This window comes from Triticum dicoccoides, chromosome 3B, assembly GCF_002162155.2.
Source record: "Triticum dicoccoides isolate Atlit2015 ecotype Zavitan chromosome 3B, WEW_v2.0, whole genome shotgun sequence".
Lineage (NCBI taxonomy): Eukaryota > Viridiplantae > Streptophyta > Magnoliopsida > Poales > Poaceae > Triticum > Triticum dicoccoides.
Window position 1 is genome coordinate 132,292,149 of NC_041385.1, and position 11,355 is coordinate 132,303,503.

The 11,355-nt window shown below is 43.7% G+C and overlaps 1 protein-coding gene across 1 annotated transcript; it reads left to right on the forward strand.

The window, feature by feature from the left end:
- Positions 1 to 572: 572 nt before the first annotated feature.
- Positions 573 to 10,297, forward strand: LOC119275159 (DNA mismatch repair protein MSH7-like). The gene is made up of 17 exons (XM_037555958.1): positions 573 to 877; positions 1,879 to 2,977; positions 3,451 to 3,546; positions 4,013 to 4,068; positions 4,789 to 4,855; positions 5,444 to 5,539; positions 6,068 to 6,196; positions 6,275 to 6,308; positions 6,457 to 6,504; positions 6,581 to 6,777; positions 7,151 to 7,277; positions 7,401 to 7,678; positions 7,853 to 8,038; positions 8,165 to 8,551; positions 8,641 to 8,737; positions 9,107 to 9,234; positions 9,555 to 10,297. Exons 1-17 carry the CDS (start codon positions 705 to 707, stop codon positions 10,023 to 10,025), a joined length of 3,669 nt encoding a protein of 1,222 aa, XP_037411855.1. The 5' UTR covers positions 573 to 704; the 3' UTR covers positions 10,026 to 10,297.
- The last annotated feature ends 1,058 nt before the right edge of the window (positions 10,298 to 11,355 follow it).

Below are 11,355 nucleotides of genomic sequence, written 5' to 3' on the forward strand. Positions count from 1 at the left end.
TAAGTTGAACACGGATGGGAGCTACATAGCGGCCACAGATGCGGCGGGAGGAGGTATGATCCTGCGAGATGACAGAGGCGAGATCATCTATGGCGCATGTAGGGAGCTAGGCATATGCGATAACGCTTTGGAGGCGGAGCTAGCAGCGTGCAGAGAAGGCTTGGAGCTAGCCTTGCACCAATCCAACCTACCTATTCTGGTAGAGTTGGATAGCGCGAAGGCGGTGTCGATGATTACAACACATGAGATGGATAGATCGTCACATCGTGCACTTGTAGTGGAGATTCATAGGTTGGCTGCAAGCGATGCCAGGGAGATCTCTTTTACTATTTGTAGCCGTCAGCAGAACATGATTAGCCATGAGTTGGCCGCCTATGGCCATAACACTCCGCGCACAGCAGTCTGGCTTACTGACATGATGGACTTTGTTGTAAACCTCGCTCTCGCTGAGAAGTCTCCTTGCCGCAAACAAAACAAAACAAAACAAAACAAAACAAACAAAAAACAAACGCAGACGCAGGGCGCGAGACGGCGGGGAAAGCGGAAAACCCCCACTTCCCCTCTCCACCGCGCCTGCATTTCCCGCTCGTAAATTCCCCCAAATAATTTCACCTCCCTCCCATTCCCCTCCCCTCTCCGCTCCTAGAGAACCCCGCTCCTCCCGCCCGGGCGGAGCCACCTCGAATCGAATCCCGGCCACCGTGATGCAGCCGCGGCGGCAGCAGCAGTCCCTCCTCTCCTTCCTCCACCCGCGCCAGAGCCCGGCGCAGGAGGCGCTCGGCGCCGGCACGCCCCCCGAGAGGCCCCCGCGGCCCCCCGCCGCGTCGTCGGTCGACGGCATCATGGAGAGGCTCGTGCGGCCGCCGTCACAGGGGAGGTACGTGCGTACGGACGGACGCGACCAATGCAGCTCCCGCCGTCCTAGGGTTTTGTCTGGGTTTGGGTGCCGTTTGATTGGGTCAGCTGCCGCGGTATCTAGCTAATGGTTCCGCCCGCGGATTCGTTTAGGTGGTTGCCGCTTGATAGTGGATGCCGATTCGGTCGATTTATCGTTGGATTGGTCTCCGCGTGTATGCTGTTGGAATTGCTCGAACAAATTCTGGCGTGGCTTCGTTTGTTGTGGGTAGCGCCGTGGCGGTATTGTGTGGCCAGTAGCAGCAGGGATGCGATGAATGCGAGTTTGCAGTTGCGATGTCTTAGCTCCTGACCGCGCCTGGTGTTTGGCCACTACATGTGTCGAGTGTTGTGCCTGATAGTTTACGGGCCGCATTGTCATCTTCAGTTAGTCAGCTTGTTTTTGCTATTGCATTGTCCTCATCAGTCGCCATGCTTGCTGTTAAATCCGTTTCTCTTAACTCCAATTTGCTTACTGTCCGTGTCTCTTGGCTGTTGGATGGTGTTTTATGTGATCTATCGATGTTTTGATTCACATGTTTGTAGTTTTTGAGCATGGATAGATGACACACCATAATTTTGCGAACCAAAGTAAACTTCAGATTGGAAGCTGTTCCATACATTCGAAAGGAAGAATCTGGGCTAATACACATTATCAGCCATTGCCGATTCGTAATTTGTATGTGGTTCCCTCCACCTACATTGCAACTAGCCTTAAGATCATTGGATTTTGGGTCCAGTGTTTAACTGTGCTAATTGTCCTTCACTTTATTGCAAGCTTGGATTGCTTTAATGGCCTATGGAATGGTTGGGTTGGATGCATTTGTTTCTGTGTTAATGGGTGTATGACAGGTGTATGTTATTGCCTTCTTGGTCCCTAAAGTATCTTGTTTGTTGGTTTGCATCGGCAGATTTTCTGCTTATTTTGGAAGACACTTTTTTTTTGCTGTGCCATCATGGTGATGCTCTCTGTGTTTGTTGCAGAAACAAAGATGCCGCTCAGATTAGAAATGCTGAGAGAGCCTTACCTGGTAAAAATGAAGATACCTCAAATGAGCAGCCAAGTGCATCTTTCCCTGTACGGTACAACGGCAAATATAGCAGAGGAACTGTGTTATTTGCAGAACATAGCACGGATACCACTCCGCCACAGGAGCCACTGAAGTTTTCTGCAAGGTCTTCCACAGATGAATTTGTTAAAGCAAGCACGCTGTTCCCTGAACTTGGTTCAGATCAAACTCTGCTTCAAGAGTGTCCGAAGAAGTTATCCTCAGAGTGCCCCAGCAACCAGTACGTTCAAGCTAATTCAGTGTTTGAAGCATTTGATGTACAAACTCCGTCCCAGGATCCGTTAAAGAGAATCTTTTCTGGGCCTTTTCATGGAGCAGATACACCTTTATCAGAGTATCGTTCATATCCAATTCCTTTGCAGCATCCATCGAAAAATTTGTCATCGGGCTCTTCTAGTGGTGAATACCTTAGAGCAGTGACACCGCTTGGACTTGATTCGAATGATACTCCCACAGCAAAACACTCAAAGAAGCTATTCTCTGGGTCTTCAGACCATTCATACATTAAAGCAACTAATTTGTTTCCGGAATTTGATTCAAATGGAACTCCGCTGCAGAACCACTCGAATAAGTTCTCAGTATCTATGAATGGTAAGCATATTGGAGCAGCTGCTACACTGTTTCCAGAACTTGATTCTGTTCTTCTGAAACCAGAAACTCCAGTGACACGAGCAGTGGCTCCTCGTGGGAAGAGAGTTCAACAGGATCAACGCATGACTGCCAATAACAGCCAGTCTCCTTTGTGGGGTTCAAATAAGAAGGTGAAATCAGCTCATTGTTCTCCACCTGGGAAAATGGTTCATGATGAAATGGCTGAAAGTGCACGTAGTAAATTTGAATGGCTGAATCCTTTGAATATCAGGGATGCAAATAAAAGGCGGCCAGATGACCCACTTTATGACAAGAGAACTCTTTTTATTCCACCTGATGCACTGAGAAAGATGTCAACATCTCAAAAGCAATACTGGTCTATTAAGTGCAAATATATGGATGTTCTCCTCTTCTTCAAAGTGGTAAATTCCATCATCATTGACTCATACACTGCATGTATGCAGTATACTATCTGTAAGATTATCACGTTAAAGATTAATGCAATGCTAACCAGTATCTCTCATACCTTGGTGTCATACTGAGCTATTGCCTAACCCTATAATTATGAACTAGATGCATTTTTCTCATGGGACTACCGCACAATTCTTTGTTTATTTCTCATACTTAAAGAAGTTCTACTCAATTACTCTATGCATCAGAAGTTAGACATTTATGAATGATGCTTGTTCTGGTTAATAATCAAAAATGTTATTTGCTTTTATTTTTGGTTCCTTCATTTGTTCTTATCCTCTCAGTTCTCTTACACCTCACAGTTCTGAATGCTGCTTTGATCCTTCTCCCAGACTCCCCTGACCTCCAAAATTATCTAAGTTGACCAGTTCTTTCTGCTACTTGAGATATATAACCTACAAAAGTGTTTTTCTTGTATGTGTAGGGGAAGTTTTATGAGCTCTATGAAGTAGATGCTGAGATCGGCCAAAAGGAACTTGATTGGAAAATGACTATTAGTGGAGTGGGAAAATGCCGACAGGTAACCTAAGTCATAAACTGTGACCATTCTTATTTTGCCACTGGAATGCTTGGTTCTGACGTCTGAATGTCTGCTGTGCTGACCCTGCTAATTTATACTCCCTCATGGTTGCTTGTTGGTTGAGTAATAAGTATCATTTGCTAGATCATTTTCCCTATAATATCATGTGTACGCTATATTATTTTGTATTATTTAGACAATACTCTCGATAATGTAGTTCTATTGGCATTTTGGAGATGATTGGGTAAATTGCTTCAAGCTTTTGGCAATACACCACTTCCTCTAGGGTCTATCCGCAGCAGCTTGTGTTTTTTATATTTTGTTGGCCACTATAGTAGCATTTCATGTTTTGTTTCAACTAATGCTTTTGTATTAAACACTCTTGAAGAAAAGGGAGTTTTATACAGCCTTTTAGTAAACACTCTTGCTGTGGTACATGAGGCTGACTTGTTCATCTTATGTGAAGGTTGGTATTTCAGAGAGTGGGATTGACGATGCTGTTGAAAAGCTTTTAGCTCGGGGGTAAACTTCTTAGTCTCCTTATGCTTTGCTCATTTTCAGCATTTTGATCTTAAAATTATCTTGAACATCAGCAAGTTCATGCACAGTTCTTCTGGTTGGTATTGATAGGCCATATGTTTGTTTCTATCGGTATTGTTGTTGATTATAGTATGAGAAATGCACTTAAGATTGATTCCTTATTGGTTTCTGTGCCAGTGTTGTTGTGAAAAAAAAAACTATATCCGTTCAGCTGCAAAATGCATTTAGTTTCATCTGAACGCTATATTTGAGTACTCCCTCCATTTCTGTACGCAAGGCCACTTTGGTTTTTCGTGTCAAACTTTGACTTATAATTTTGGTCAACAAAATACGGGTTATATGTCATAAAAAATATATCATCGGAAAGTTCTTTCCAATGTGTATACATTGACATACTTTTTGTGGCATATAACTTACTCTTTGTTGTTAAATTTGATGGTCAAAATTAGACATAAAAAAAATATGAAGTGGCCTTGTATACTGAAATGTACTCTCTCCGTCCCAAAATAAGTGTCTTAAGCTTAGTACAACTTTGTACTAAAGTTAGTACATAGTTGAGACACTTATTCTGGGACGGAGGGAGTATATGATATGATTTGTGATGTGACACATCCATTATAATACTGGATATAAATTACTTCTTACTCTACTTTTATTTCTTTTGGTGGTTTGACTGCTCATCTATCTAGCATTTCCCTCCAGATATAAAGTTGGAAGGATAGAACAAATGGAATCTGCAGCACAGGCGAAAGCTAGAGGACCAAATTCAGTAAGTTTTCCACTTCCATTCTTTTTTGGATGCCCTTTCAGAATGTGTGTAGTCAACACTTTGAAACTTTGACCACTAATATGTTATTCCTTCCTTTCCTAAATATAAGCCCTTTAGAGATTCCAATATGGACTACATATGGAGCAAAATGAGTGAATCCACACACTAAAATACGTCTATATACATCCGTATGTAGTCTATATTGAAATCTCTAAAAAGTCTTATATTTAGATTTTAGAAACGGAGGGAGTATATACTCAATAGTATTTTGATTAATCTTGTGCAAATGTTATTACTAGATTGTCATAAAAGAACTTACAGGTCAGTACAGTTTTAAGAACTTACATTGACATGTGACTGCAAAACTAATGGTGAAGCACACACATTAGACACTCTCTTGGTCTAAAACATGTAGTAGAATTGATCAAGGTAGTAGGTACATAACCTGTGGTCTGTGCAGCAGCACTTGAATGCATATATTAATATGTACCCTGCCATCTCCATTAACGGATGCATAAAGCTTGTCCTTTCAAGTTACAAGAGATTGACTGTATATAAGTGTGACATTTTTTTTTGTACTTCTGCAAGGTTATCGAAAGAAAGTTAGCTCATGTATCCACACCGTCAACTGCAGCTGACAGCAATATAGGGCCTGATGCTGTTCATCTTCTTGCATTGAAAGAGGTTTGCCTTTTTTAACAAACCAATACATTGCATTTGGCAATATGATTTGGTATAATGTTTTGTATGTTCATCTGACGCACATGAGAAGACACAATATTATCACAAAAGCTAACAATCTGATAATAGAAAGAACACTATTTCCTCAAAAGACAGGAAAGAACTACAAACTCGTGGTCTTTGGACACAATGACCAAATAAATTTACATAGAAACACAGTGATAAATCTAAATCTGGTTGATCACTGTGTATAAACATGTAAAATATTGTGGCAATAATGTAGAAATATATGTAACTTGCAGAAGACAATCTTGATACTTAATTCAGCTATTGTTTTAGTAAAATGATATTTTCAGTGTCCCTGTGAAACATGCAGTGTTATGTATCCTAGTTTTTACGAGTCAGTTTTGTCCTGCAATTTGTTCACAAATTCTGTAATTCATCTTGAATTAGTTTTATCAACATTTTTCATAGGTGATGTTGCCCTAATGTAGCCTGTCCTCTTTTTCTTTTTCTTTTTGGAATTTTCAGGTTACTCTAGCTTCTAATGGTTCTCGGCTCTACGGATTTGCTTTTCTAGATTATGCTGCACTTAAAATCTGGGTTGGTTCACTTCAAGATGATGATTCGTCTGCAGCTTTGGGGGCTTTGCTGGTGCAGGTAGGCTCTTTGCTGTAGCAACTTATTTGCTTTGTTTCAACAGATCAGAAATGATCATTCATCAGTATGCTTTTTCAGGTTTCCCCGAGGGAGATAATCTATGAATCCTCAGGTCAGTACATCTTTTATCTTGTAATCTCGATGTATTAAGAACTACTCCCTCCGTCCCATAATATAAGAACATTTTTGACACTACACTAGCATAAAAAACGTTCTTATATTATGGGAGGGAGGGAGTAATATTTGTTTTCTTTTGTCAGGCCTCTCAAGAGAAAGTCGTAAATCAATGATAAAATATGCCTCAGCAGGTAAAATGTTGTAATCTTTTGCTCTTTTAGTTTCTATTTTCATCTGGTTTCTTTGTTAAACATCTTCTAACTGCAGGCTCTGTGAAAATGCAACTGACCCCACTACCTGGGACAGATTTCTCTGATGCCTCACAAATTCAAATGCTAGCACATTCTAAAGGATACTTTAAAGCATCAACAGATTCTTGGCTATCTGCATTGGATTATTCAGTGAATCGAGATGCAGTTATCTGTGCACTTGGTGGACTTATTGGTCATTTGACTAGACTTATGGTATACTTATGTTAATCCAACTCTCTCTCTCTCTCCGAGTGCCTCTGTTGCAACATTTTCCTTCTCAGCAACACTTGCAAATTGCTTCAGAACACTGTCATTAGACATCACTTTCCAGTTTCCTAGATACAACTAATTAGTATGTAGTTTCTTTAATATATAATTTTTTCTCATTTTCTATGCTGACCATATCAACTTCACAAATTATATGTGCAAATGTGTTCTAGTCTTAAACTAGTATAATGTCAAAAAATTGTTTGCACAAATCATAGCGTAAGTGATGTGCTTGCCTTTCTTTTTTTATTTGCTTGGGAAACGATTGTTTTCATAAGACTGCCTGTTCACGTTCTGATAAGCTACAATCTGGAAACAGCTAGACGATGCTCTAAAAAATGGGGAAGTCTTACCTTACAATGTGTACCAAACTTGTTTAAGGATGGATGGTCAGACTCTTGTGAACCTGGAGATTTTCGGCAATAACTTTGATGGTGGCTCATCAGGTAGGAGTTTGCCTTCTACCTATTTTCTGCTCTACTTATTTTTGCAGCCTGCTGTGACAATTTCCTAATATATCCAAACATAAAAACACTGATAAACTTTGTATTATATTTACTTTGTTTTAGGTACTCTGTACAAGCACCTCAATCACTGCATAACCGCATCTGGTAAGCGGCTTTTAAGAAGATGGATATGCCATCCACTAAAAGATGTCGATGCTATAAATAGAAGGCTTGATATTGTTGAGGGTTTCATTCAACATTGTGGGGTAGGCTCTATTACACTTGAGCATCTCCGGAAAATTCCTGACCTTGAGAGGTTACTTGGGCGAGTCAGATCTACTGTTGGGCTAACATCTGCTGTCCTGTTGCCTTTTGTTGGTGAAAAGATATTAAAGAGGCGGGTTAGTGGTTGTTCTTTCTTTTTCATTCCCAGTCCTAAGCTTATCGTAGCTTAAAGTTCTCTTTTGTATGGATTAGATTCAATCAATGAGATGACCATTTTTGCAAATTATGAAGTTTGCCTTTCTTGTATCTACACTACTGCTAATGACATGCAAATTTTCTGCATTTTCCAGATTAAAACGTTTGGCATGCTTATCAAGGGCCTCCGGGTTGCAATTGACTTATTAAGTGCCTTGCATAGAGAGGACCATGGCATCCCAGCGCTGTCAAAATCAGTTGATATTCCAACCCTGAGTTCTCTTGATGAATTAGTCCATCAGTTTGAAGAGGATATACGCATTGACTTTGAACAGTACCAGGTATGAATATGCTGGGAATTTCTTCAGACGCTATCTATCTAAGAAGCGGTTATTTCTTTTTTTAGTATTTGCTGTCTGTGTTTTGGACTTCCACAGTACTGATTGTGTGTTTTGAGTTTTTGACAGGATCATGATATCAAAGACAATGATGCTACCATCTTGGCTAATTCAGTGGAACTTTTTGTTGGAAAAGCTACCGAATGGTCTTTGGTAATCAATGCCATCAGCACTGTTGATGTCCTTAGGTCCTTTGCAGCAATGGCATTGTCATCATTTGGCACCATGTGCAGACCACGTATTCTGTTGAAAGACAAATCGCCTATACTTCGGATGAAGGGTCTATGGCATCCATATGCTTTTGCAGAAAGTGGAACTGGGCTTGTACCAAACGATCTGTCTCTTGGCCAGGATTTATTGGGTCATAATCGCTTTGCGTTGTTGTTGACTGGTCCAAATATGGGAGGAAAATCTACAATAATGCGCGCCACCTGCTTGGCAATCGTGCTTGCCCAGGTATGTATAAGTAAATCTGGTTATACCCTTTTGCTTGTTAACTCCTGGGCTCCCTATTTGGATGTATTAATCGAATTTCTTTTCTGCAGCTTGGCTGTTATGTCCCCTGCATATCATGTGAATTGACCCTTGCAGACTCCATCTTTACACGGCTAGGCGCAACGGATCGGATTATGTCTGGAGAAAGTAAGTGATCAGTGTAGCAAATCCTATTACTTTTGGCGCAAAACAGGAGTTAAAAATGGATAAGGTCTTTATATGGGCTGTCCTACAACTGGATCTGGTCAGACATGGGTTTATTTTTTATTGTTCTGCATAAATAATATATTCTGACATTGGTTCCCAATAAAATGATACTTGTAGAGTCAAATATGCGTTTGCACATAAATTATATAGCTATTTTTACATGGTATATCTGTTGAGTAAATCCATGGGTTCTCAATAGGAACTTCTAAAGCACTTGTCAATTTTCTTTTGGCCGTACCATGAATCATGAGGTATGAGATGACAATGACCCTAACTTGGATTGTTACAACATTACTTGCGGTCTTGCAGGTACTTTTCTTGTCGAATGTAGTGAGACTGCATCTGTTCTTCAGAATGCAACTGAGGATTCTCTTGTCTTGCTTGATGAACTTGGCAGAGGAACTAGCACATTTGATGGATATGCGATTGCATATGCTGTAAGTATTCCTTCAATCCATTACATCGCCATGCTTGCCATACCCTTCAGTACGCCTTTTTCATGGTAGATGCTGTCGCCGTGTCTTTTAAGGTCATTGTCCGTATCAGTAAGCTACATAGCTTAAAAAATGATCTTATATTATGGGACAGAGGGAGTAGTTTTGCATATCAGCCATTGATAGGACAGTCAGAAAACCAATCAATTTCGTACGTTCAACATGGCATATCAGCCATTACCGTGTGCTTTCTCGTTGTTTTCACATGGTGTCCATTTTCTGAGAAGCAATTTCGTGCTTCTGATGACTGTATTTTGCATCAGGTATTCCGGCACCTGGTGGAACAGGTGCGATGCCGCCTGCTCTTCGCCACACACTACCACCCTCTCACGAAGGAGTTCGCCTCCCACCCCCACGTGAGCCTCCAGCACATGGCCTGCATGCTGAGGCCAAGGAGCGTCGGCAACGGTGAGATGGAGCTCACCTTCCTCTACAGGCTCGCGTCGGGCGCCTCCCCGGAGAGCTACGGCCTGCAGGTCGCCACGATGGCGGGGATCCCAAAATCCATAGTGGAGAAGGCGGCGGTCGCGGGCGAGATGATGAAGTCGAGGATCGCGGGGAGCTTCAGGTCGAGCGAAGGGCGAGCGGAGTTCTCCACCCTCCACGAGGACTGGCTGCAGACGATCCTGGCGATCGGCGGCGTCAAGGACGCGCACCTAGACGAGGACACCATGGACACGATGTTCTGCGTCGCCCAGGAGCTCAAGTCTCATTTCAGGAAAGTAGGAAGCTGAGCGCTGAGAAGTCGCCACCAGTAATTATATGTGTGGCTTCATTAGATTGGATGTTAGCCACCGCTAGCCACTAATCATCGGTGTTTAAATCCGTCCCAGTCGACGGCCTTGTATATAATCACAGAAGCGCACCTGGGCCTGAGTTAGTCTGAACTGTCAAAAACTTCATCCCGTGGTTTGTAATCACATGCACATTTGTAATCACGTGCACATGCCTAGTGATTAGTTGAGAGTTTTGACAAGGTTGCCAAGATGAAGCACCACCTCAAGTATCATCGAACTCCATTTGCCTGGATGGACGGCTACAAAGCCCACTTGCAGAGAAAAGGGCTCACCACCATTTCTCGGACACAAGCATCCCCGTGCGCGCCGAGCTGTCCGTCCTCTCTTCCTACCACCCGCATCGCTTCTTTGCGAGCTCCTCGCCATTAATGAACAGCTGCACCATCCACTGCATCATCGTGCCTGCACACACAAACACAAAGAGAGACAACTGTACAAATCACAGGCTAAAAGAAGTAAAGAAGGCAAGTAGGCAACCGATGAAGCTACCGCTTGCGCAGAACAGCTAGACATGCATGAGTAGCTCTCGCTCGCGGCCTCGAAAGTGAGAAATGCGGCGCTGGGCTGCACAAACCAAAGCCTCCCGCCAGAGGCATTGCATTAAAAGGACGTACGCTCAGCCATGTCAACGCTCCCTCGCCCTCATCTCATCCACCCGCCACCAAACCGAAAGCGCCCATTTAATCCAGAGCCGATGCAGCGCGTGCTCCTGCCGTTTATAAATACTCCGCGCGGCGCCTCCCGCTTCCCCAGCGCATGCACACAGCGAGCAAGTAACACCACAGACCTCTCCCACCCCACCGTACGACGTTGATAGTGACAGCCTCGCGGCTGAGAGGCGGGGTTCCGATGGGGAGCCGGGCAATGGCGTGCCTCCTGCTGCTGCTGGCGCTGGGGTGGGCGGCGAGCGCTGCGGCGTGGGACAAGCCTGTGGTGTGGACCACGGGCACGGTTGGGCCGGAGGCGGAGGGCTGCGATAAGAAAAAGCATGGCAAGGGTGCTGGCGTTGGCGTAGGTGGTGGGATGGGAGGCGGCGTTGGTGCAGGAGGTGGTGTGGGCGGGGGCGGAGGTATGGGAGGTGGTGGTGGGTTTGGGGGAGGAGGTGGCGCCGGCGGCGGCATGGGCAGCGGTGCCGGTGCAGGGTTTGGAAGCGGAGGAGGTGTGGGAGCGGGCGGTGGACTCGGAGGTGGAGCGGCTGCGGGTGGTGGTGTTGGAGCTGGTGGTGGAGGTGGATTCGGAGGCGGAGCTGGTGGCGGCATGGGTAGCG

Bases quoted from the DNA above. Each gene is read 5' to 3' on its own strand.
- LOC119275159 (XM_037555958.1), top strand. From the start codon at position 705: ATGCAGCCGCGGCGGCAGCAGCAGTCCCTCCTCTCCTTCCTCCACCCG. The intron at 6,505-6,580 runs GTAAAATGTTGT...TTCTAACTGCAG, and splicing joins GATAAAATATGCCTCAGCAG to GCTCTGTGAAAATGCAACTG. The intron at 8,039-8,164 runs GTATGAATATGC...AGTTTTTGACAG, and splicing joins TTGACTTTGAACAGTACCAG to GATCATGATATCAAAGACAA.